A 27,671-nucleotide genomic window follows, 5' to 3' on the forward strand; every position below is an offset into this window, starting at 1 on the left:
CATATGCGCAGGAGACGAGTTTTGACGAGTCTCCCTGAACCATTGCACCTTTCCCCATATATACAAAAAGATACAAAACACCAAGTCATGAAATAAAAACACAATCCGCACCAAACAGTACAGATCAATGATCCTGCTTGTGCTATCTCTGTAAGCTTATCACACCGGGTTAGCCTTGGTATCTGGCTGGCCACTGACCCATTTGTATCAAGATCTTTAGTCAGCACCCCACCACCAAAGACACCAACTTGTTTCCCATGTTATCAGGTTTCTACTGTAACGATACAAAACTTGATCACATTATATTATGGAGAACCTAAGGTTCACATAATGCTGATCCAGTAGGGTATTTTGCTACTGAGCACTGTATCTATCTAATTTGCTGACTCCCTTCTTTTGGAGGTCTGATAAGTAGCACACTTCTGTGAACTGCCCTATTGCCATATGAGCACCAGCAGGTTCATTAGCATTGTGCAATTACTGTAGCCGAACATGCATAGGCTCATGGGTTAGCCTGTTTGTGTGAATGATCACTTTGTAAAGCTTGGCTGTGCTGGTGCGTGCTCAGAGTGCCGTGTTAAGTTCCCTGTGTGAATGCCCAGATCCTGACGTGCCCAGGAACTTCAGGGTGACCGCTTGGGACAGCAACAGTGTGACCGTGGGATGGGACTGCCCCCCGAGCGACCCCGCCTCGGGCCTCACCGCCTTCCTGCTCACGGTCTTCCACGTGGACGGCTCTGGCCACGTCCTGGAGGAGAGGAGCTTCAGACACACGCTGGGCAGCCCGGTGTTCACCGTGGGCAGCTTGCCTCCCTGTAGCAGGGTGCAGCTGGGGCTTCAGGTGGTGTGCCAGTCTACGGGCCAGTCTGTGGGCCAGTCTACGGGCCAGTCTGTGGGCCAGTCTACGGGCCAGTCCCGCCTCAGCAGGATGGTCCTCAGCGATGGAAACTCTGGTATAGCTACAGAGCGCCTGTGTCTGGCACCCACACCATATGACCAAAAGTATCTGGACACCCCTTGTTCTGGGACTGTTCTTCATGGTTTGGGCTAGGGCCAGTGATGGCAAATCTTAATGGTACAGCATACAATCACATTCTGGATGATTCTATGCTTTCCCAATGGTTTTGAGAATGGTGTGGATGAACTTGACTGGCCTGCACATAAACCTGACTGCAAGTCCATCCAACACCTTTGAGATTAGAAAGCCAACTGTGAGCCAGACCTAATGGCCCAATCAGTGCAAATCCCTGCAGCAGTGCTCTGGTATCTTGAATAGGGCCTTCCCAGAAGAGTGGAAGTTGTTATAGCAACAAAGGGTGGGCCAACTCCATATTAACATCAATTATTTTGGATAAGATGTTGAATGTCAGTGTCCACATACTTTTGGCCATGTATTGGTTGTGTGGTGTACAATACAGTTCAGGCCAAAAGTATTAGGCCATCTGTGGGTTTAAAAAATAATAATTTTTAGAAGACACTTTAGGTAGGGAGGAATTCAGTTAATTTATTGACATTTATTGAATAACGAACCAAAGTACAGACATTTTTCAATTTCTACCTACGATAACACAAGTTTTACTTAAAACAACTTTGAAAACAACTTTTCTCAAAATAACCTCCTTTGGCTTTAATTACAGTTAACGAAATTATTTGAGGTATGTCTAATCTTTCTGGAGACAGAGTAGTAAAATTGTTAAATTGACTGAAATCTTATCGATGCGTTTTTTTAAAAACCACAGGTAGCCTAATACCGTTTGGCTTGTAGTGTAAGTGAACTAAAGTAAAATCTCTGTGTTGCTCCCGTGGAAAAGAAAGATAACACACAAGTCCATCATTCACAACAATGGCACAGCTTAACTGAACTGTGCGAGATTGAAGTGGTGGTATTTTAAATACATTTTGATGATTCATTTCCAGATTCCAAATCAGCATAGGTTTGATTACTCACAGACAGGCTTGCTTCCTTGCTTAGCAATATCTCCACACGGCAAGGCTGTCACATATGCCTATAGAATATATACATTATTGGGATGGCAGGTATGCCATCCCGCCAAGTTACGCCTTGGCGGGGGCATGCCCCCATACCTATACAGCACCGAGAGTTTGGCACTTTTCAGGGTTCCCCACAGAAATAACCACAACAGCCACAGACACTCAGCCCTTAAAAACATTAAATTCTGTACATTCTGACCCCATTTCAACAGACAGAATTCATAAACAACTTCACATGTCCACACAATAAAGCCCCAAACTAAGGGGATTTTGCGTTTTCTCCTTCTTCTTCTTCTTCTTCTTCTTCTTCTTCTCATTCTTATTTTTCCTGCCGCCTATCCCACTAACAACATGTCTCCCCATTGGACATTTCACTAACACCAGCCAAATCTGCCCTACACGACCCAATCAAAAACGCGCATACACACACAAAATACCCATACATTTGTATTCTGAAACATTTCCCGTTCAAACAGCTAGTCCACCTGTGGCCTAGTGGGTAAGGTTACAGTCTTGGGAACATGGGGTCGGAGGTTCAAGCCCAGCTTAGAACACGTTTCTTTAACCTGCTTCAACCCTCACTAATAATTGTCTACTAGCCTACTTATCAATTATTGCTTTTGCACCATATTTACCCGCCGTTCACCGTTCAGTTATTAACCGGCTACAATATTGCTAAGCCACATGGATTCAACGGAGCTCTTCTGTGCTTACTGGCCTGTGTTCTTTAAAACCACCGGCAGGTTTGCTAATGATATTTCACGCATTGCATAGCTATGGCATTAGCTAACGAAGTCACGGCAAATGTATTCCTTTCATTAAAAAGTTACACCAGTTCACCACTGTGCCATTTCTATTAACTATATTTCTTCACTTGGCTACCGTACAAAACTTTCATATAAGCAAACGCCACGCTTCTATTTCTACATTCATGTTACCTCGCTCTGTTCTCTATCTAGCCACATACGCTACAAACAATTACTACTTGTGTACATTCTGCAACTCCGCAATTTGAACAGCTAATCCATCCGTGGCCTAGTGGGTAAGGTTACAGGCTTGATAACACTGGGTCGTATGTTTAAGCCCAGCTTGAAACACGTTTCTTTAACCTGCTTCGATCCTCACTAATAATTGTCTACTACTTCTTAATTATTGCTTTTGCACCATATCTACCCGCAGTTCACCGTTCAGTTATTAACCGGCTACAATATTGCTAAGATATATGCATTATGACTTACCGTCTGTACGTTCAGTTATTGACCGGCTACAATATTGCTAAGCCATATGGATTCAACTGAAGCTCTTCTGTGCTTACTGGCTTGTGTTCTTCTTTAAAACTACCGGCAGGTTCGCTAATGATATTTCACGCATTGCATAGCTATGGCATTAGCTAACGAAGTCACAGACTGGTAAACCTCACTCACTCACGGCCACCCATATGCATTTCATGACGCAAATGTATTCCTTTTATTTAAAAGTTACACCGGTTCACCACTGTGCCATTTCTACTAACTATATTTCTTCACTTGGCTACTGTACAAAACCTTAATATCAGCAAACGCCACGTTTCTACATCCATGTTATCTCGCCCTGTTCTCTATCTAGCCACATAGGCTACACACAATTACTACGTATGTACGTTCTGCAACTCCGCATTAAAACATTACATTTAAAATCATGATTCACTCATAAGTATAACTACTAGCACTGAACATGAGAAAAACACATTCGTGCAATAGATTACATTACAGGTAAATAATGTGTGCAATGTTATTTAACCCTCCACTTCAACAACCAATGTTCAATACCGACTGTTATATATACCATTTGATAAGGAATATAAGCTCGCTCATGGTCACTCCATTTACTTCGCACTATACTCCGTGATCATGTCAACCTTCACCTACATGCCCATTCTGCTAAAAACATATTGTTTCAACTACGGAATTTCGTAATTTCATTTTAATTTCTCTCACACTGTTGTTATTCTCTCATATGCAAAGCCTGCTGGGACATATGCGTCTGCTCCTATTCTCCACTATCATGTTTTCCGGTTCTAGTTTAGCAAAACGGCGAAGAGGATTCCTACCTGCAGATTAGCCTATCAAAATGCCTTATAAACCTTACAAACACTAAAAGTGCATCTCCACGAAATAACAGACAACGGAGCAGGACAGAAGGATAAACCTTACAAACACTAATAGTGCATCTCCACGAAATAACAGACAACGGAGCAGGACAGAAGGCTACACAAGTTGCGACCTAGGGAGTTATAATTCTACGGGCGTGTTGATTATTTTGTCAGTCAAGGCTCGTTGGATGGACGTCAAATCCGTGAGTACATACCATATTCCATCTGCATTTCTGATGCGTTTACGCTTACGCCATTGCATCCTTTCTCACAGACACTGTTTTACATATATAGCAAACCGAAACTGCTGAACGGTACACGCTCATCAGACTGTACAGATTCACACAACGATAGCCATAATCCACAACCGTTTCTTGCAGGGTCGCATTTCTCACTCTCATAATAAACGCTTTGCAAAAAGAACTGATATCTCATAAAAACACGTTTTCAACGTACAAAAATGCCAAGTTACTAAAAGTATTGATATCAAAATGACGCCAAGTTACGATACTACAAACAATATAGGCTATCTTGCCTCACCGAAATGACATAAGATGTATCTCAAAGCAATGCTACCCAATATTTCCTCAGTTCTTTCAAGTCACTTGGTCCTGTGTTTTCTAATCTTACCATTTCACAATGTCATGCAAACTTTCTGTCAGATCAAAGAGACAAATATTTCGAATTGCCTCATGGAACACATTGAACATTGTACATTGAAATTAATGTATAAATTCATTAATGTACAGAACTGCTGCTGAGCAATGACAGGAAGCACATTTCTCCAGAAAACATGTTTATACTTGCTTCTGAACTGAATTTGAGTACATGTGCAAGTTATTGTATATTTGCTACGTACAATAAATACTGCATGTAAAACACATATTGTACATACATACATAGAGAACTTCTTTATCCGCATGGGGACATTTCCCTGGCAGCATCTTACATTCACATTCACGAACACACTTGTACCAAGAAACATACTATCATTCACGCAACAGAAAGCCTGGGCAGCGAAATACATAGGCCTACATACCAATACAAATTGGACATACACACACCTATTCAATCAATCTTGACTGTGAGAGAGCCATCCACACATATATTTGGCCTGTTCATGTAGTGCATGCTTATACACAGGGCCAAGTGACTTGAAAGAACTGAGGAAATATTGGGTAGCATTGCTTTGAGATACATCTTATGTCATTTCGGTGAGGCAAGATAGCCTATATTGTTTGTAGTATCGTAACTTGGCGTCATTTTGATATCAATACTTTTTAGTAACTTGGCATTTTTGTACGTTGAAAACGTGTTTTTTATGAGATATATCTACCTATAGAAGGCTTAAATGTCCGGTCCAGAGACTGGGTAACCCGGCATGGGAAGCTGCAGATACCACAGCACATTCAGCACTTACTGAGTAAATAATGCCGGAGCGAACAGATTAAAGAAAAAGAGGCCAATACAGTTAGTCTTAATACGCTTTAAAAACTGCAGTTAGATGTATGGTGCAGTCCTACATTGATGCATTCTTTTATCTAGCCCCAGGGTAGAGGCTAGTGGAAAAAACCTGTATGGTTTTCCTGTCAACTTAATTAATGTACTTGTAGGTTTCTTGGATTTTTCACTAGATGTTGCTGTCAGTGCAGGATCACCAAGCTCCTGCCAAAGGAAATCATGTGATTTTGTTCAGTGTGTCCCTGGCGCATGACCTGGCACATGATGGGATGTGCTGGATTAAGAGTTTGTGTGCCAATCTCTCCTCTAATTTTGAACAGTGAATCGACTTCATCACTTCCAACATATCTAACAAGGGAATGCTAATATTGTCTTGGATATTACTGTTTGAAAGCTTTGCCTGATGAATGAGTTTTGTTTATTTTTTGTCCCCTAGCAAACTCTGAAATCATAAACCTACACCAGTCCTCCTTTGGCTCCCGCAACTATACGGTGAGCTGGTCCGTGCAGAACATCTCCTCCATCTCCAGCTTTAAGGTGTACCACCAGGGGGAGCTCCAGAGCTCCACGCTCCTCACCTGGCACACAGTGACAGGCCTGCTTCCCTGCCACCAGTACAGCTGCAGGGTGGAGGCCCTGTGTGGGGACAGCACGGTCATGAGCGTTAGCACCATCCAGACAAAAACAGGTGGGCCAATAGCGTTGGGGGGCGGGGCTGTCTGTATTGGGGAGGGGCCTGGCTGTGTGGGGAAGGGGCCTGGCTGTTTGGGGGAGAGGCCTGGCTGTGTGGGGGAGGGTGTCATCATCACCCACTGCAAAAAACCTTGGAGTGGTGATGGACAACAGACTGTCCCTCTCCCAGAACATCACGGCGGTGAATCGAACGTGCAGGTTCTTCCTGTACAACATCCGGAGAATCCGCCCCTTCCTCACCACCTACGCAACCCAGCTCCTGGTTCAAGCGATGGTCCTGTCCCGCCTGGACTACTGCAACTCACTACTGGCTGGTCTGCCAGCATCCGCTATCAGACCCCTGCAGCTCATCCAGAATTCTGCAGCGCGTCTGGTCTACAACCTCCCCAGACATTCCCATGTCACCCCCCTGCTCACTGACCTCCACTGGCTGCCTCTTATGGCTCGCATCAAATTTAAGACCTTGGTGCTTGCATACCAGGCAGCTAAGGGGTCAGCACCAGGGTACATCCAGAGGAACATCAGACCCTACACACCAGCCAGACCTCTCCGTTCTGCCACCTCTGGACGCTTGGCACCTCCCCCTCTTCGCGTCTGTACTTCCCACTCCCGTCTGCTGTCTGTCCTGGCCCCTCGCTGGTGGAATGACCTCCCCGTGGCGGTCAGAACAGCAGAGAATCTCACCACCTTCAAACGCAGACTGAAGACTCATCTCTTCAGGCTGCACCTCTCCCCACCCCTCCCTAGCCTATAGTTTAGCTCACTGTACCTAGTTAGGATAATATGATTATGTTAGTGTATCTGGCAGGATTGTTTTTTGTCTGATTAGGTGTGATTAGATGTGATTCCAGTGCTAGTTTGTACTTGGTAGGATTCTTGCTGAACAGCTTACTCTACAGGGTTGGAGTCCTGATCGATGTGGTCACTTCTGGCACTACGATCCTTACTTAAACACTCTAGTGTTTCTTTTGCACCTCTACATCATGAACCAATGCACTTGTTGTATGTCGCTCTGGATAAGAGCGTCTGCTTAATGCCTGTAATGTAATGTAATGTAATGGGAGGGGCCTGGCTGTTTTGCAGAGGGGATTGACTGTGTGGGGGAGGGGCTTGGCTGTGTGGAGGAGGGGACTAACTGTTTGGGGGAGAGGCCTTGCTGTTTTGGGGAGGGGTCGGGCTGCGTGGGGTAGAGGCCTGGCTGTGTGGGGGAGGGACCTGGCTGTGAGGGGGAGAGGTCTGTTAAAAAAATGGGCTACAAACAGTCAACTTTATGAAAAGGATGATCATCTGAATCCAGTGATTTGACAGGTGATAATTATGGTCCAGCTGACTTCCTCTGCTTTGAGATGCAAATGACAAATAGTGGTGTGACAGCCACACCACATCAGTAGGTTGAATGGGTGGAAAACCTACACTTGTGGGTGAATGCACTTCTGTGGTGGCCTTAATTATCTATTGATCAAACACTTGTTGACTCTTATTGGAGAGAGATGTCAAATTGTCAGTCTCACAGAAGAACAGAAGAATTGTCTATTTCAAACTCATTAATGCTTGCCAAATATTTTTGGAATTTGGCGCAATGTATGTTTAAATAAATAATGTAAAATGTTTATTGCTCATGAACTGTTCTAGATGAAAACTGAACATTTTGTTGAACGTGCATTTTTTTCTCCATTTCTCCAAATTTTGTTGTTGGTAAACTGCAGGTTGGAAAAATATTTTGGTCTTTCCACGTGCCCTTTGTCTTCGGTGAGGCACCGTCAAATTCCACCCCACACCGTTCTGCGCCCTTTAGCAACCAACTCCAAGCTTGCGTTAGGCCAGGATAAGCCCAAAGTCATTTAGGAAGGAGCTCTGGGGAAGTGTTGGGGAGGCTCTGATGAATGTTTGCTGGTTTGCTCTGCCCACAGGCCCTGGTGAAGTGTTGGATCTCCGATTTAGGCAGAAGGACTCGATAGCCCTGTGGAGCGGCAGGTCTGGGGTGGGCGTGGCCTTCTTGTACCGCCTCTCTGAGAGGGGCGGCCCGAGCGTCCGGAAGGGGAGGCTGGCAGGCCCCCCTGCCTCTGCGGGCCTGAGGTCTGGCTCCCCGTATGACCTGGAGGTGGTGCCAGAGTGCGAGGGTGGCGAGCGTGGAGCTCCAGCTGTGCTCTACTTCATCCCAGAGGAAGTTCCTGGCAGTGCCCCCAATGATGCCCCTGGAGACATCCTGCTACCCAGAGTTGTTGACTCTGCAGACCAAACAACAGATCCCCTCGGTCAGTGTTAAAGTAGGCTGGTTCTGACTCAGTCAGTGTTAAAGCAGGCTGGTACTGACAGACCGCCTCTGTTTTGAAGTTGGCCTGAATTATCTTATTAAAGGCTTGCGTATGTGGTTGCATGCACAGGTGCAAAGATTTGACATTTATTCATAACCACGGACTCTGGTCAGGCCCACGGTAGGTCTGTGTCCTGAAGGCTGGTAACATGGGCTGGTTGCAGAAAGCTTTCATTCAGACACATTTTTACATCAGTGTTTGTGCCCCTAACCCCCCAACTGTAGGACTGCAGGTTCATCTCCCCAGCCATGAAATGTTCCTTGTTGTGCCATGGACAATGCCGCCATCGCTGGAGGATCCGAGGGCAGAAGCTCGAGTCCTGCTGGAGGGCATTATTAAAAGCAAGGTGGGTCCTGTTCCCGGGTCCTAGCAGTCATTGCCGCTTATCACACCGTTCTGTTTATAGCGTTTTGTAGTACATGTTTTCATAGCATTATTTTAGTTGAACTTTTATCACCTTCAACAAAATTGAAAACAATCACTTTTGATAATCACTGCTGGTGTTTTTACAAATCTCAGATTAAGATTTGATCAGGCTAAAGTTTGCCTAAAATCCTGAAATGGACGGGCCCTTGTGCACCCCTGCTGTGGTTTGTACGAGCGAGACTATCCTCCTCTCACTTCTTCACTGAGAGACAGGCCTCTGTTAGTCACCTGGGCACCTGCAGTCAGCCTGTGCCAACTGTGCACGATGGACCAGCTTTACAATTTTCTTTTTGGTTTCCATTTCCTTTTTACCAGCTGCAGAACTTACTGAGTAAATTCTGGCCAAAAGCAGAGGTGCAGCTGATCTCGTTTGAAGACAGCGAGAGGAAAACAAAAACCAAGATCACTTTTGAAAGCTTTGATGTTTCCAGCCAGGATGGGGTAGTGATCCTCCGCCCTGAGGAGCAGCTGCAGCATATTATCTCTCTCGGCCATGCCCACATCACCGTCACAGACGACAGCATCTACTGGGACGGTAGGTGCGAGACATGCTGGGGGATCTGTGTGTGATGGGTAGCTGACAGAGGAATATTGGCTGTTCTGTTCCCAGTGAAATAAAACCCTCGTGACTGTGTGTGTGTGTGTGTGTGTGTGCGCGCGCGCGCGCGCGCGTGTGTATGTGTATGTGCGTGTGGACTGGTGGACAGGGGTGGTGTGATGCGCCTAGTGCAGCCCCCCTGAGCTAGCATAGCTGCATGCTTGTCTGCTTGCTTGCTTCTCGCTCCCAGGCACTGCCGCTGACTAACTCAACTGAGTTTTGGAAAAGCAGAGTGCGTAAGTCTTTCCTTGTCAGTACATAGCCTCTCCATCACCCAGATCTCTACTGTGCCTCCTCGTTGACAGTCCATGGTAACCGTGTGCTTTGCAGCCTCGGGCCAAACAGCAGCGGATCTTGGAGCTGCAGTGGACCCCAGAGGTAGGCAGCACAGGCCCACGTCCTGACTGCCACCATCCACTGCCCCAATGCCCAGTGGGTGCACTTGCACGTGCTATGGCTACGGGAGTAAACCCCTAATGATAAATCTGTGGAGAAAACCCGCATTAGGCAGTCACCAACAGACCGGTGTTCTGGCAGTCGTCATGAGCTCATGAGGTCGTCATGAGCTCTTCATGCCACTGGAAAACATAAGGTGGATCCAAGACAGTGAGGGTAGAGACTGTGCACAACTACCTTCACTCTAATCTATTAATTGCGCAAGCCTGCTCCAAATACCCTACCCCATTCCCACCTCAACCCCCACCCCCTGCGGCGATGGGGAAGGGCGGTGGATACAGGTCAGGATGTGACTGGGAGTATCTAGTCTAACCCTGCGCGCAGGCGGCGTGGGAAAGATGGTCGCCGAGGTTCGGGATGGAACAGCGTGCCTCACCGGCAGCTCCTCATGTGACTGAGCAGCCCCGCCCTGCTCACCCTGAGAGGGAAGGGCTTAGAAAATGTGGCCTATAAAAGGTCTGTTCCTCTTCAACCCGGGCAGCCTACCGCAGCTGCCGGGTCATCCCTCATCCGGTCGAAAATTAACAAAAAAAAAAAACCCACATAAAAATCACACTTGCGACCTGGAATGACCGAACTCTCCTGGATGTACGTGATGATTCCTGTCGTCCCCGAAGAAGAACAGCGCTGGTTGCGCACGAGCTGAAGAGGGACAACATCAACATTGTGGCCCTCAGCGAAACCTGCTTCCGTGGCGAGGACTCTATAACAGAGATGGGAGAAGGCTGCACTATCTTCTGGAAGGGGCTTCCGGAAGGTTCTCATCGCCTCCATAGTGTAGGTTTTGCTGTGAGGACAAGCCTACTTCAGAAGATCCCAGAATCCCCAGTTGGCATCAGTGAAAGACTGATTCTCCTCACAAACAATCGTTATGCCACCATCATACGCCCCAACACTGGTTGCTGACCCTGAGTACAAGGAACTCTTCTACGCCTCCCTGCACTCCGCCATAAATAAAACAGCATCCACTGACAAGCTCATTCTCCTAGGCGATTTGAACACAAGAGTGGGCTCTGACAGTGGATTATGGAAGGATGTGCTCGGACATCACGGTGTTGGCAAGCTTAATGACAATGGTCTTCGCCGCCTTACTGTCTGCTCTGAGCATCAACTGGTCATTACAAACATCTTGTTCCAACTCAAGAACAAATTCAAGACCTCCTGGCAACACCCCCGCTCTAAACACTGGCATCTCCTGGACTATATCATTGTCCGCCAAGCTGACAGGAAGGAGGTGCGAGTCACCAGGGCTATGCGTGGAGCCAACTGTTGGACAGACCATCGCTTGATCAGAGCCAAACTCAACCTGGAAATCTGCCCTCAACCGAGCAGGAAGCTCAACTGTGATGCACTCAATCAACCAGCTCAGAGAACAGATTGCAAACCAACTGTCTAGGATCCCTGAAACACCAGCAGATCCCAGCATCAGCTCTACCTGGAGCACCCTATATACTACTCTCTGACCTCCCCTGCCTGCCCACTGTCAACCATTTGGACTCCCCCTAACCTAACCCTAACCCTAACCCCCCAGTTTCTCAGAGGTACACAAAGCCACTGTGGGCCTCAAGAACCACAAGAGCCCGGGCCTTGACGGAATCCCGGCAGAAATACTAAAACATGGGGGATACCTCCTTACCCGTAGAATACACCAACTGATCACTGCCATCGGGTCATCTGAAGTCATCCTGCAAGATTGGAAGGATGCTAACATCATCACAATCTTTAAGCGCAAGGGTGACAAAGCAGACTGTGGTAACAGCAGAGGTATCTCCCTCCTATCAGTGGCCGGGAAGATGCTAGCACAGATCATGCTACTCTGCCTAGCAACCCATGTAAATGAAGACATCCTGCCCGAATCCCAGTGTGGCTTTAGGCATGATCGAAGCACTGTGGACATGATCTTTGTTGCTAGACAGGTACAGGAAAAAAGCAGAGAACACCGCAAAGACTTGTAACTAGCGTTCATTGATCTGTCCAAGGCCTTCAACACTAAACCGGGAATTGCTGTGGGAAGTACTCGGGAAGCTGGGGGTTCCACCAAAGTTCAGAAACATCATACGGTAGCTCCATGACGGGATGCAATCCTGTGTGAGCATCGGTGGTCAACAATCCCTAATCCCCTGTGGACATGTGGGGATAAAGCAAGGATGTGTTCTAGCCCCAACTATTTTCCTCTCCACCATCACCCTGCTGTCTCACAAATCCCTGGATCCCGCAGATGGGGTACAGATACAGTACAGACTAGATGGAAATCTTTTTAATATCCGGCAACTTCAAGCCTTCAGCAAAACCACCACCCAACACATCCTGGAGCTAGAGTACGCTGATGACTGTGCTCTCCTCGCCCACTGACCAGAATCCCTACAGCGTGCATTAAATGTGGTTGCTTCCATATACAGCGTCATTAGTCTCCAGATCAACATCAAGAAAACGCAGATAGTCGTGCAAGAGTCCATCCCCCAATCACATGCGCCTACCTTCACCCTTGATAGTCATCCTCTTGCCATCGTCCCACATTTCACCCACCTTGGTAGCATTCTGTCCTCCTCCTGCAACATCGACGACACCCAGGTTCATATTAGTCTGGCCTCTGCTGCCTTTGGCAGGCTCAAGTCCAGGGTCTTCCAGAACAGGAACCTAACCATCTCCACCAAAGCAGCTGTGTACAAGGCACTGCACACTGCTTTATGGTTCGGAAACCTGGACCCTCTGCCAGAGGCACATACGAACTCTAGAGGCCTTCCACATCCGCTGCCTCCAAAGGATCCTGGGTGTGGCCTGGGAAGACAGGGTGCCCTATGTGGCAATCCACGACCGGACTCATACACCCAGCATCGCCGTGTTCCTTGCGCAAAGACATCTGCGTTGGGTCGGGCATGTGATCCACATGCCTGCCCACCGGCTACCTAGACAGATCCTCTATGGCCAGCTCTTGGATGGTCATAGGTCTGCTGGGGGCCAAACCCATTACAAGGATCACCTAAAAACCCTCCTGAAGAAGTGCAACATCAAACCACCAGCTGCTGATCGCCACACCTGGAGCTCCACCTGCCACCAGGGAATCACTCTCCTTCAGGAGCAGGCTACAGAGAGGAGAATGCAGCAGCGTGCACAGAGGCACCAACGTGCTGCAGGGCCCCCCCTTTCCTGTGCCGTATACCCCTGCCCCTCATGTGGCACGACTTGCGGATCACGCATTGGCCTGCACAGCCACATGGCTATGCACAGGCGTAATACACCCCAATAAACCCCCAACAAATTAATTTGGAGCAACGTCATCATTGTCATCGATCGACTGCATAAGTGCGTGTGCGTGCGTGTGTTAGCGCATGCACGTGTGTGCACATGTTCATGCGTGCATGCTTGTGCGCATTCATGCATACATGCATTTGTGTGTGTTTGTGCATGTGTGTGTGTAAGTGTTGGTGGCAGTGCAGTATAACATTTTGCTCCAAGGCTGTTGGTTCAAGGTTGTAGAGTGTCTGTGAAATGCCTGAAATGTAAATGAGAGACAGATGGACAAACAGACAGCTCATGCGATGCAACATTGTGGTAGGGCGGGCACGGTGGCATAGTGGTTAGCACTGGCGCCTCACAGCAAGTGGTTAGCGCTGTCGCCTCACCGCAGGAAGGTCGTGGGTTTGAATCTCGGGTTGGGGTCTTTCTGTGCGGAGTTTGCATGTTCTCCCCGTGTTCGCGTGGGTTTACTCGGGGTACTCCGGTTTCCTCCCACACTCAAAGACATGCATGTTAGGTGCGCTCCTGCAGGTGCCCTTGACCAAGGCATCAGAACTGGAGTTGGTCCCCAGGCACAGCACAGAGAGGCAGCTGCCCACTGATCCCAAGTAACTAAGGATGGGTCAAATGCAGAGGAAAAATTACCATTACATTACATTCATTTGGCAGACGCTTTTATCCAAAGCGACGTACAAGAAGTGCATTTTCATGATCGTGGACAACTGCTGAACACGGGTTCAGTAAGGTACAGTTACTTATTTTGTACAGCTATTTCTAGCCGAGAACAATGAACACTATCCTGGTCTAACATCTGCAAAGCCAAACTAGGCAGAAGATTAAGCTAGAGTATTAGGACAAATACAATTTACCAAGAAGTGCAGGGATGGGGCAACATGTAAGTAACAAGTGACAGGAAAAAGGTTTTTTTTTTTTTTTTTTTTTAATCTATATATACACAGCATGGTGGTGGTTATTCTAGGTATAGTCTGAAGAGATGAGTCTTCAGGCCACGGCGGAAGATGGATAGTGAGGGGGAGGTTCGGAGAGGGACGGGGAGATCGTTCCACCACTGGGGAGCTAGGGTGGAGAAGCTCTGTGATCCCTTTGGGCGGGTGGGAGGGTTACAAGACGCCCTGCTGCTGCAGAGCGGAGTGGTCGAGCAGGCACATAGGGTGAGTCATGTCCTGCAAGTAGATGGGGGCTGTCTTGTTGGCGGCAGTGTAGGCAAGGGTCAGGGCTTTGAATCGGATCCTGGCAGCGACCGGTAGCCAGTGAAGTGATCGCAGCAGAGGAGTGACGTGGAAGAATTTGGGGAGGTTGTAGATGAGCCGGGCAGCGGCATTCTGAATCATCTGTAGTGGCTGTATGGCACAAGCTGGCAGGTTTGCAAGGAGAGAGTTGCAGTAATCAAGGCGAGAGTCACCGAGCCTGGACGAGCAGCTGGGTGGAGTGCGTCGTCAGGTATGGTCGAATCCTCCTGATGTTGTATAGGAGGAATCTGCAGGACCTTGATGTTGCCTTGATGTGCTCCTTGAGGTCCAGTTGGTCATCCAGGACCACCCCCAAGCTCTTGGCAGAGTGAGAGGCAGTCACTGTGGTGCCATCAACCGTGATTGAGAGTTCACGAAGCAAGGAGGTCTTGTACGGGAAGAAGAGCAGCTCAGTTTTGTTGAGGTTGAGCTTCAGATGGTGGCTGGCCATCCAGGTGGAGATGTCAGCCAGGCAGGAAGAGATCTTATCATTGACCAGTGTGGCCGAGGGGGGGAAAGAAAAGAAGAGTTGTGTGTCATTTGCATAACAATGATAGGAAAAACCATGTGAATTAATGACTGAACCAAGAGATCTGGTGTATAAGGAGAACAGCAGAGGACCCAGTACAGATCCCTGCGGCACTCCCGTAACAAGTGGATGAGAAGCAGAGGCAGACCACTTCCAGGTGACCTGGTAGTTCCTATCTGCAAGATAGGAAGCGAACCAAGACAGGGCAGTCCCGGCAATTCCCATCCCAGCCAAGGTGGAGAGGAGTATTTTATGGTTGACTGTGTCAAAAGCTGCAGACAGGTCAAGAAGGATCAGGACAGAGGAAAGGCGTGAGGCTCTTGCAGTGGCAAGTGCCTCCGTCACAGCTAGGAGTGCAGTCTCTGTTGAGTGCCCAGATCGGAAGCCAGACTGGTGAGGGTCTAGCAGGTTGTTCTGATGGAGAAAAGAGGTTAATTGTTTAAGAACTGCTCGTTCGAGGGTTTTGGACAGAAAGGGTAGAAGGGATACGGGTCGATAATTTGCTACATTGGAGGGGTCTAATGTGGGTTTTTTGAGTAGTGGGGTAACACGAGCCGTCTTAAAAACAGAGGGAACATGACCAGAGGAGAGAGAGGAATTAACAATGGAAGACAGATAGGGAAGGAGCTCGCTGGAGATAGATTGGAGAACTTTAGATGGGATGGGGTCAAGTGGACAGGTGGTTGCGTGATGAGTGGTGATGAGTTGTAATACATCGGAGTCCTCCAGCATTTCAAAGGAGGTCAGTGTGGCTGTGGGGTTGTTCTGGGGGGTTGGGGGACTCACTGGATGGGTGAAGGAGTTCCGGATTGTAGCCACCTTTCCTTCAAAGGCGGCCAGAAAGTCATCTGCGGAGAGGGAAGAGGGAGGTGGGGGTGGAGGAGGAATGAGGAGGGAAGAGAAGGTGGAGAATAGTTTACGTGGATTAGAGACACATGCGCTGATCTTGGATTGGAAAAAAGAGGCTTTTGCAGACGTGAGGGCAGATGTAAAAGTCGCCAGAAGGGTATGGTATGCGGTCAGGTCATCAGAGGATCGGGATTTTCTCCACTTCCTCTCTGCAGCCCGCAGTGATGTTCTGCTGGAGCGTAGTGACTTGGTCAGCCATGGGCAGGGGGGTGAGGAGCGTGCTGGTTTGGAGACAAGAGGACAAAGTGAGTCGAGGGACTGAGAGAGGCAGGAGTTGAGGGTGGAGGTGGCAAGGTCAACTGGCAGGTTAGAGAAAGACGCAGGAGGGGAAGTGTAGACAGAGCAGTGGAGACGAGGGAGGATTGTGACAGAGTAGGGAGATTTCTCCTGAAAGTTACAGTGGGTGAGCTATTGGATGAATTGAGGGGAGTAAATAGGAGAGGGAGAAAGAAAGAAAGAAGTGGTCCGAGACATGGGGGAGTCACTGCAAGTTGGGAATGGAGCAGCCTCTGGTGAATACAAGGTCTAGTTGGTTACCAGCCTTGTGTGTGGGGGAGGAGGACAGGGATAGGGCGAAAGACTGGAGGAGTGAGGCAACCCTGGACAGTTGGGAGGTTTCTGGTGGGAGGTTGAAGTCTCCCAGTAGAATAGGAGTGCCATCCTCAGGGAGGGAGCTCAGGAGAGTGTCCAGCTTGTCCAGAAATGAGCCGAGTGGACCTGGAGGGCGGTACAGAACAATAACGTGAAATGTAGAGGGATGAGTTACAGTAATCGCGTGAAATTCAAAGGAGGAGAAAGTAGGGTTAGGACTGGGGAGGACACAGAACTTCCAGGACAAGGAAATGAGTAAACCGGTACCCCCGCCTCGGCCAGAGGCCCTGGGGGTGTGCGAGAAGGAGTATCCCGCAGACAGTGCAGCTGGGGTGGCGGTGTTATCGGGAGTGATCCAGGTTTCCGTGAGAGCCAGGAAGTGAAGAGACTTCGTCTTGGCAAAGGCAGTAATGAAGTCAGCTTTCTGGACAGCTGACTGGCAGTTCCATAATCCACCTGTGACAGTGAATTCCTGAGGTGGGTAGATCAAGTTAGTTAAATTACGCCTGCGGTGAACAGACCAATTGGGGCGAGGCAGCGCGCACAAGGGAATGGGGTTTAAGAACATGATAAACTGGCGACGAGGCTGTCTATGGCAGCCTCCGCTGGAGCTATAAATACCGGGTGACAATTACGCGCTTGTATTAGCTTCATTAGGGCAGATAAGCACCAGCTGAAGCTCCTCGAAATTAGCTCAACAATACAGGGCAGTTAAACACCAACCCCCACACACAGTTTCACTAACGCCTTTAACTAACTAACAACAGCAAGTCAACTACAGATATTCTCAGCTAATGCACAACTAAGCTTGCTGACTAGCAACAGTTGAGACAAGTTTTAAAAAAGATTACCTAAATTACACACAACTATGTTCTCTAACTAGCAACAGCAGAAACAAATCAAGTTTAGATACGCTTATCTGAATCGCGGGGGACGGCAGAAGCGACGACACAATCAGATGCACACTGTTTAACTACAGATGAACACCACTTAAATAGCACCAGGTGAAGCTCCTCGAAGTTAGCTCAACAATACAGGGCAGTTAAACACCAACCCCCACACAGTTTCACTAACGCCTTTAACTAACTAACAACAGCAAGTCAACTACAGATATTCTCAGCTAACGCACAACTAAGCTTGCTGACTAGCAACAGTTGAGACAAGTTTTAAAAAAGATTACCTAAATTACACACAACTATGTTCTCTAACTAGCAACAGCAGAAACAAATCAAGTTTAGATACGCTTATCTGAATCGCGGGGGACGGCAGAAGCGACGACACAATCAGATGCACACTGTTTAACTACAGATGAACACCACTTAAATAGCACCAGGTGAAGCTCCTCGAAATTAGCTCAACAATACAGGGCAGTTAAACACCAACCCCCACACACAGTTTCACTAACGCCTTTAACTAACTAACAACAGCAAGTCAACTACAGATATTCTCAGCTAACGCACAACTAAGCTTGCTGACTAGCAACAGTTGAGACAAGTTTTAAAAAAGATTACCTAAATTACACACAACTATGTTCTCTAACTAGCAACAGCAGAAACAAATCAAGTTTAGATACGCTTATCTGAATCGCGGGGGACGGAAGAAGCGACGACACAATCAGATGCACACAATCAGATTACCCCATGGGATTCAATAAAGTATATCATCTTCTTCTATATAATGGTGAGGAACTCCTAAACACTGCTGCCATATAACAATCCAGTCATGCTGAGGAGGCTCAGCTGGTTTCTCCTGAGGAGGGAGTCATTGCCACATTGAGGGGAATGCAGGGTATCCCAGGCTCAGTAAAAACTGTGGGAGACGAGGTCTTCTCTCACCTCATGACAGTGAGTCTGGTGTCCAGAGGCTATAGCAACGCCCAGCATTCACATACTGTGTTCTCTGTGAGACTGAGTGGAGCAGCAGTATACTGCGTACTTGTGTTCTCTGTGTGACTGAGTGGAGCAGCAGTATACTGCGTACTTGTGTACTTGTGTTCTCTGTGAGACTGAGTGGAGCAGCAGTATACTGCGTACTTGTGTTCTCTGTGTGACTGACAGTATACTGGGTAACCCACAGACCCAGATGAGTGTGACTCCCCCGCCCTGAACAAGTGCAGCTCCAACTCCGTTTGCATCAACACCCTGGAGTCCTTCACCTGCGTGTGTGAGCCGGGGTACTACAGCCTGAGCCCCATCCTCAGCCCTGCCTGCCACGGTATACACGCACACACACACAAACACACACACTCACACACGCACACAAACTCACATACACACACACACGCAAACGAACTCACACACACACACACTCACACGCACTCACACTCACACACACAAACACACTCTCTCACACACACACACAAGCGCGCACAAACTCACGCACGCTCACGCACATACACACACACCATTATACTCTCATACAGAGTATAATGGTATGTGTGAGAGACTATAATGCTGCTCTTACACAGACACACACACACACACACACGCGCACACACACGCCTGCTGCTCTTACACACATGCACACACCCTATGTGGTTTGCTGCAGTTTGCTGTGTCTGTTTCTGTTTTACTTGTAAAATGGCAGCATTGGCATAGCCTAGCATTTCATGCACTTTTTTATGTAATGAACCAAAGGCTAATCAAAACTATGTCTACATAATGCGACTAAAGAACATCATGTCTTAACAGAGAAGGGGATGTTCACGCTATGCCTGAAGGACCATGTATCTGGGGGCATCTCCAAGCCTTTCCTCATCCACTACTTTGGCGGGAATGTGACTGTTGTCCTCAATGATGGTCGCTGCTCCATCAACGAGACGGACAAGTTTTATTATTACAGGATAACTGGCGCCCCCTCCCAGTGTGGAGGCCAAACGCTTGTGAGTACCGGCACCAGATCCAGGTCATGTACACAGCTGGTGCATTCTGGGAATGCACACCATCACAAAACTGATTCACTAAACCTGGCATAGCAAGCTGCAAATGCTACTGCTTCTTCCTCCCTTCAGACAATGACACTCTTTACTCTAGCAGACCTCTCCATTCAGCACCCCTCACTACCTCTACGTGTCCCATCTCTCCATTCAGCACCCCTCACTACCTCTACCTGTCCCATCTCTCCATTCAGCACCCCTCACTACCTCTACCTGTCCCATCTCTCCATTCAACACCCCTCACTACCTCTACCTGTCCCATCTCTCCATTCAGCACCCCTCACTACCTCTACGTGTCCCATCTCTCCATTCAGCACCCCTCACTACCTCTACCTGTCCCATCTCTCCATTCAGCACCCCTCACTACCTCTACCTGTCCCATCTCTCCATTCAGCACCCCTCACTACCTCTACCTGTCCCATCTCTCCATTCAGCACCCCTCACTACCTCTACCTGTCCCATCTCTCCATGCAGCACCCCTCACTACCTCTACCTGTCCCATCTCTCATTTTGCACCCCTCACTACCTCTACCTGTCCCATCTCTCCATTCAGCACCCCTCACTACCTCTACCTGTCCCATCTCTCCATTCAGCACCCCTCACTACCTCTACCTGTCCCATCTCTCTATTTAGCACCCTCTCACTACCTTTGCCTGTCCCAAGGTCCTCACTGAGTACTTTCCAGCTTAGCAGTGTGTAACACATCACACTGGGTATTATGAGTGTGTAATGCCTTGTGTGTGTAACACATCACACTGGGTATTATGAGTGTGTAATGCCTTGTGTGTGTAACACATCACACTGGGTATTATGAGTGTGTAATGCCTTGTGTGTGTAACACATCACACTGGGTATTATGAGTGTGTAATGCCTTGGGTGTGTAACACATCACACTGGGTATTATGAGTGTGTAATGCCTTGTGTGTGTAACACATCACACTGGGTATTATGAGTGTGTAATGCCTTGTGTGTGTAACACATCACACTGGGTATTATGAGTGTGTAATGCCTTGGGTGTGTAACACGCTTTCTGCTCATTTAGATTAACAGGACGCATGTGGAGTTGAGGAACGCGCTGACTGTGACGCTCAGCAGCGGGAGATCCATCACACGGAGGGACCTGAAGGTGCTGTGGACCTGTGCCTACCCGCTGCTCCAGACCAGCACAGCCCGCATGAAGCCTGGTCTGGACTGGTGAGAAACACACCCCTCTCTCATTCAGCCATCCAATCAGCATCCACGGCAGTAGCATGAAGGACATTAAGCCTCAAACTAGCATTTTCAGTAGTTATGCATGTACAACTGTAACAGAGCCTGGGCTCAATGAAAATACCTTAGTCTTTGTTAGCACTAAGGCTAATCTAATGGCATGTGCGGTTCTTTATTGGTGTGTCATAATCCAGCCTGTTTGTTTGTCTGTTATTCCATCACACATTGTTGGTCATACATTTCATGTGCTGGTACTGTGGTTTATTTTTTAGCACATTGCTATTTAAAAAAAACAAATGGTGCTTTTCTAGGAAATCTAGTGGATGTGGACACGGATGATGTGTTTGCTGTGTGTTCTGCTCTGCTCCTCTGCAGGGTTACCTCTCACAGTGTGGTGCAGGTGAATTCGTCCCGCCTCCTGGAGATCAGCATGGCCTTGTACAGTGACTCATCTTACGCATACAACTACACTGGCCCTGTGGAGCTCCCTTCTGCAGAGCAGCTGTACATCCAGGTGACCCTGCACTGTGAGAACAGCCTGGCCTACAACATGAGCCTACAGCTGGAGTCCTGCTGGGCCACACAGACCGCAGACCCACAAGAGGAGAAGAAGGCTTTTTTCCTGAAGGGGGGGTGAGTTCTCTCATATTGAGGGTGGAGGAGGGTGTGGGGGTGGGGTTGAGTTCTGTGTTCCTGAGGAGGGTGGGGATTATTTATCAGGGTGGTGTGTTCTCTGCTTCAAAGGGGGGGGTGAATCCTCTGTTCCTCAGGGCGGTGAGTCCTCTGCTCCTGAGGGGGTGAGTCCTCTGCTCCTGGGGGTTAGTCCTCTGTTCCTGAGGGAGGGGGGGTTAGTCCTTTGTTCCCAAGGGTAGAGGGTGAGTTCTCTGCTCCTGAGGGGGGGGTGAGGGGGTGAGTTCTCTCTCTTTTCCTTTACGTTTTGTCTGTGATTCAATTGTTGGGTTGATGCTGCCTCATTGTAATCATAATTAATTCATTTCCAGTGCCTCAAGCTCTGCTGACATGTACATGTGTAGTATTTGTCTCATTAACATGTACTTTTAAAATAGTGTATGAATAAGTTTTTATTGTACATGTGTAGATGCCTTATAAAAAGGCTTTATTTTGGAGGCCCAAGAGTGCATCAGTGGTAGGTTGCATTTGATGCCCAGGCTGCCAGTTGAATAGCCCTATTACAGATAACATTAGGATTGCACTCTTTATACCAAAAACATGAACCTGGGTAATTTAGTGGATTTTAAAAAATAAAATAATTTTTTTTTTTTAATTGTCATTTTTATTCTTATTATATTTTGGTAGCAATTTCTGGTTTTATTACTTCTCTTTCTGTGTTTGGGAAATTTTGCCTTTTAATAAACTTTTCGCAGTGGTAAATGGCTTATTAGGGCGATGGCTATGGCTTATTATCTGACTTGCTCCGACTTGCTCGTTGGGAGCAATTAGGGGTTAGGTGTCTTGCTCAGGGACACTTCGACAAGCCCAGGGCAGGAGATCGAACCGGCAACCCTCCGACTGCCAGACAAATGCTCTTACCTACTGAGCTATGTCACCCAATAAAAAAACACTAAACAATCAAAGTGGTAAACAATCCTGTCCTGTTTGACCTAGAGGCACGAGACCATTGCCCATAGATCCCACTCCTCAAAAATAACAAACTTGCTATTTGGGTCCGCACAGTATTCCATATTGAAGGTTTGGTATACAACATGTTGTGCATATGGTCTTGAATAACTTATAAAAATGTATAAACTTGCTGTGTGTGGGAAAAAAGCCATGGCATGGTATGAACCTGCCAAATGGTGTGACTTTCTGTGATGAAACACAGAATTTACATTGGCACCTACATCATGATTCTAGCCCTAAACCAGAGTTGGCCCAATCCAAATATATGGTCATGCTAGAATGCTCCAAATATGAAATGATAAAAGATACACTTCAGAGCAAAATGTGGTATGCATAATCCTACACAACGTATTAAACTGAAGGTCGTATGGGAAACACTAATTACATTAGTAGTATTGCTCTTATTATTGCATTATAATACCACCCAGACATTAGGCCTATAATAACTGATACAATCCTCAAAATGAAATTCTGCTTCACAAACAATAGTGTTTTAACCCCAGACTCTGAAGGTGGTGCCAGAGTGCTAATGAACATGATAGCCTCACGTTTTGGCTGGTATTCACACGTTGGGCCATATTCTAAATATTTTGTCTTCATATGTAGAAAGACTGCTAGCTTTAATTAGGCTACTGGCTCTTGGCCCCTGTTAATTGTTCTTTGAAGCTATATTGTCATTAGAGTAAGTGTGTTGTGCTCCTAATAGATTTCAATGAGTGTGATGGGGGATTTTGTTCTAAAGGGGGTGGAGGTAAATGACAGTAATACAGGACGCTTGGATGTGTGTGAAAGGCTTTAATTAGGCACACAGCCCATTATTCTTTCAGCTGCCCAAACGACAGAACCTTCCGCTGGTACCTCCGGAGCAGTTCCCCTCAAAGGAAGAGGTTCTCCATTCAGATGTTCACCATGTCTGACCACTCCCACATCTACCTTCACTGCCTGAGCAGAATATGCAGCCAAGATGAGAACTGCACAACGGTAACTCCCCACCACTGCAAACTGTACACAATGGTAACTCCTCACCACTGCAATCTGTACACAATGGTAACTCCCCACCACTGCAAACTGTACACAATGGTAACTCCCCACCACTGCAATCTGTACACAATGGTAACTCCTCACCACTGCAAACTGTACACAATGGTAACTCCCCACCACTGCAATCTGTACACAATGGTAACTCCCCACCACTGCAAACTGTACACAATGGTAACTCCCCACCACTGCAATCTGTACACAATGGTAACTCCTCACCACTGCAATCTGTACACAATGGTAACTCCCCACCACTGCAAACTGTACACAATGGTAACTCCCCACCACTGCAATCTGTACACAATGGTAACTCCCCACCACTGCAATCTGTACACAATGGTAACTCCCCACCACTGCAATCTGTACACAATGGTAACTCCTCACCACTGCAAACTGTACACAATGGTAACTCCCCACCACTGCAAACTGTACACAATGGTAACTCCTCACCACTGCAATCTGTACACAATGGTAACTCCTCACCACTGCAATCTGTACACAATGGTAACTCCTCACCACTGCAATCTGTACACAATGGTAACTCCCCACCACTGCAAACTGTACACAATGGTAACTCCCCACCACTGCAATCTGTACACAATGGTAACTCCCCACCACTGCAATCTGTACACAATGGTAACTCCTCACCACTGCAAACTGTACACAATGGTAACTCCCTGCTGCCACAAACTGCACCTTGGTATATTCCCGCCAGGGAAGCCAGGCTGGGCTTTGAGTAAGAGGGACCCAGCCGCCTCCTCCTCAGGCTGGGCTTTGAGTAAGAGGGCTGATAACGATGGGTGTGTTTGAGACCGGTCAGCCAGCAGCCTGGCCTGAGAGCTTCCTGCGTTCACTGCCAGGGATGTGACAGGCCTCATCTGAGCCCCAATCTGTCAGGACACACCCCTTTACTGACCATGCATGTGTTTACATTACACAATATTAATAAAACCTTGGGGTTGCTTTGGATAAAAGCATCTGCCAAATAAATATAATGTCATGTAATGTTACTATCATTGATAAACAGTCAATACATGGATGGATAGACCGCAGTTTAAAAAGACCATATAATACATGTTCACACTAAAACCACCATCATTGCATAAGCCAACCGTTTTGAGTGTTCAATATGTGGTGACCAAATAACAGGTATTTTTCAGTCATTCTTCTCAGTTCAAAGGTCAAATATTTATTTTTATTATCTAGATATTTACATTGCTCACTGTTTTTCTGATGCACGCAATTCAGTCCTTTCACTTTATCTAGTTTTCTCAGTGAGTTCTCATAGGCTCTTTTCTGAAGAATGGGAACAAACCCACCTCACACTAGTTCCTCCACTTCTACTTTCTGCGTGTTGCATAATTTAAATATTAAATCTTCCGTTAGCACAAGGTTTACAGATCTTGAATGTTAGAGAATGTGGAGAATATTTCAGCAATCATCCTACACGTTTGTTCTCATGCTGGTTAAACATTCCCCCTGTATGTATCTGTACAGAACTGCTCTCCCAGGCAAAACCAAAAGGTGAGAAGAGATCTACCGGACAAACTCACAGCTATTCTTTCAGCAGGACCCATCTCTGCAGCAAAGAGGAAACTGTCAAACTGTGAGTGCAGTGCCATTAACAGATGGAATATACTGCTGTGTGTGTGTGAGAAAGAGAGAGAGAGTGTGTGTGTGTGCGTGTGCGAGTGTGTGAGAGAAAATGTGTGTGTGTGTGCGTGCGTGCATGCGAATGTCTGTGTGTGTGAGTGTGAGTGTGTGTGTGCGCGCGTGTGTGAGAATTTGTGTGAGTGTGTGTGTGTGCATGTGAGAGAATGTATGTGTGTGTTTGTGTGTGTGTGTGTGCGCGCGCGTGTGAGAATGTGTGTGAGTGTGTGTGTGTGTGTGCATGTGAGAGAATGTATGTGCGTGTTTGTGAGTGTCTGTTTGAGAGAGAGTGAGCTTGTGTGTTCGTGAGTGTGAGTGAGAGTGTGTGTGCATTAGTGTGAGTGTGTGTGTGCGCGCGTGTGTGAGAATGTATGTGTGTGTTTGTGTGTGTGTGTGCGCGCGTGTGAATGTGTGTGTGTGTGTGTGCATGTGAGAGAATGTATGTGTGTGTTTGTGTGTGTGTGTGTGTGCGCGCGTGTGAGTGTGTGTGTGTGTGTGTGTGCATGTGAGAGAATGTATGTGCGTGTTTGTGAGTGTCTGTTTGAGAGAGAGTGAGCTTGTGTGTTCGTGAGTGTGCGTCTGAGTGTGTGTGCATGTGTGTGTGTATGTATGAGTTGTTGTGTGCATGAGTGTGTGAATGTGAGTGTGTGTGTGAGAGCGGTGTGAGTGAGTGTGTGTGAGTATTTGTGCACGTGTGTGCGTGTGCGTGAATGTGAGTGTGTGTGAGAGCATGTGTGTTTCTGCGTGTGTGTGAGTGCGTGTGTGTGTGTGTGTGTACATGAGTGTGTGTGCGTGAGTGTGAGTTAGGGAGTGACTGTGAGCATGTGTATGTCTGCGTGTGTGAGTTAGTGAGTGACTGTGAGTGTGTGTGTGTGAGTTAGTGAGTGACTGAGCGTGTGTGTGTGTGCGTGAGTGTGTGAGTTAATGCATAACTGTGTGAATTAATGAGTGACTGTGTGTGAGTGAGTGAGGTTGTGAGTGTGAGTGCATACATGTGTGCATATTGTAGTTTATTATTATTGTTTCCGCTACAAAAGCAGAAGTAGTGGTTCTAGTAAAAGTGGTAATGTTTAAAATTCACAATTTGGTTACTTGGAATATGTTTTCAACTAGCGTCACGTGGCTAGTTACAGCTATGGTTCAATCAGATGTCACTGATGGGCTGCATGCCTCAACTTGCATACGAAAAGAGAAGGGTTTGTTCTGTTTATTTAAAATAGAATAAGTAGTTAAGGGCTAGTTTGAATAGGTGGGCTTTCAGATATTTGCATTAAACAGCCAAATAATGAATGACTGAATGAATCATTGCATTTATATAGCACTTTTCCACAGGGGCGTGGCCAGGGATTTTCAGCCCCATGAAAATAAATCTTTTTGGGGGGGGTCTGGTAGATTCTGTGTTGTGATTGATTGTTGTTTAGAGTGAGCTAGACCGAATTAGAATGTGTTGTGTGACTGATTGTTGTTTAGACTGTTCTAGACTGAATTAGAATGTGTTGTGTGACTGATTGTTGTTTAGACTGTGCTAAACTGAATTAGAATGTGTTGTGTGACTGATTGTTGTTTACTCTGTTCCAGGCTGAATTAGAATGTGTTGTGTGATTGTAGTAGAATGAATTAGAATGTGTTGTGTGATTGTAGTAGAACGAATTAGAATGTGTTGTGTGCTTGTAGTAGAATGGATTAGGATGTGTTGTGTGATTGGTTGCTTTTCTCACTCCTTGCAGGGCCTGGAGCCCAGATCATGCTATCAGTGGCCGGAGGATTGATTGGCTTATTTTTTCTGACAGCACTGGGTGTGCGTGCAGCACACGCTATAACACCGCGCAACCCCAGACATCAATAAAGTGTGTTTACCTGCACGGTTTAGTCCGTCCTCTCTGTGCTACTGTACAAACAGCACTGTGTCCTTATTCTCCCTGTGTAACTGTACAGACAGCTCTGTCTCCTTATTCTCTCTGTGTAACTGTGTACAAACAGCACTGTGTTCTTATTCCCTTGTAACTGTGTACATACAACTCTGTCTCCTTATTCTCTCTGTGTAACTGTGTACAAACAGGCATTGTTTCAAACACTGCAATCTAGAGTTAAGGAGTGCATCTGATTTTGGTGTCCTCCCCTCTAACTGATTCTCTGGTTGTGTTCCAGCCTTTATACTCTGCAACTTTGGCAGTGCGCCACCATGACAGCTGTTCAATGCGTGAAATATTTTGGTCAAACCTGTCCGTGTTTTTGCAGAAGATATTGTAGCCGGTTAAGTGAACGTGCAGATGGTACATCATAATGGAGTGTATATGTTCGGTGAAAGCTGGGTAGATGTGGTGCAAAAGCAATTGTTAAGTAATAGGCAAATATTAGTGAGCAGAAAAGCACAGTTCAGAAACTTGCTTCCGGCAGGGCTTGAACCAGGGACCCTGTGATCCATAGACCATGACATTGACCACTCAGCCACAAAGGAACTAGCTGTTGCGATAGGAAATGTTTTAGATTGATTGGATCGTGTAGGTGAAGGATTGGCTGGTGTTGGTAAAATGTCCAATGGGGAGACATTTTGTTTGTAGGCTAGGCGGCAGGAAGGAGGAGGAGGAGAAGGAGAAAACGCAAAATCCC

At 47.1% G+C, this 27,671-nt stretch overlaps 1 protein-coding gene across 1 annotated transcript in view; it reads left to right on the forward strand.

Annotated features, from left to right (window-relative positions):
* The window catches only part of LOC135246026 (uncharacterized), a 35,630-nt gene extending 8,694 nt beyond the window's left edge, over positions 1 to 26,936 (forward strand). Inside the window, exons 2-13 of the mRNA XM_064319518.1 lie at positions 544 to 953; positions 6,021 to 6,272; positions 8,188 to 8,532; positions 8,817 to 8,938; positions 9,334 to 9,553; positions 18,665 to 18,802; positions 19,279 to 19,469; positions 20,566 to 20,717; positions 21,108 to 21,365; positions 23,201 to 23,387; positions 24,909 to 25,017; positions 26,789 to 26,936. Coding sequence (XP_064175588.1) covers positions 544 to 953; positions 6,021 to 6,272; positions 8,188 to 8,532; positions 8,817 to 8,938; positions 9,334 to 9,553; positions 18,665 to 18,802; positions 19,279 to 19,469; positions 20,566 to 20,717; positions 21,108 to 21,365; positions 23,201 to 23,387; positions 24,909 to 25,017; positions 26,789 to 26,907 — 2,503 coding nt within the window. The 3' untranslated portion in view covers positions 26,908 to 26,936. The remainder of the gene's footprint in view (positions 1 to 543; positions 954 to 6,020; positions 6,273 to 8,187; positions 8,533 to 8,816; positions 8,939 to 9,333; positions 9,554 to 18,664; positions 18,803 to 19,278; positions 19,470 to 20,565; positions 20,718 to 21,107; positions 21,366 to 23,200; positions 23,388 to 24,908; positions 25,018 to 26,788) is intronic.
* The last annotated feature ends 735 nt before the right edge of the window (positions 26,937 to 27,671 follow it).

The sequence above is a fragment of the Anguilla rostrata genome, chromosome 19 (assembly GCF_018555375.3).
Source record: "Anguilla rostrata isolate EN2019 chromosome 19, ASM1855537v3, whole genome shotgun sequence".
NCBI classification, from domain to species: domain Eukaryota; kingdom Metazoa; phylum Chordata; class Actinopteri; order Anguilliformes; family Anguillidae; genus Anguilla; species Anguilla rostrata.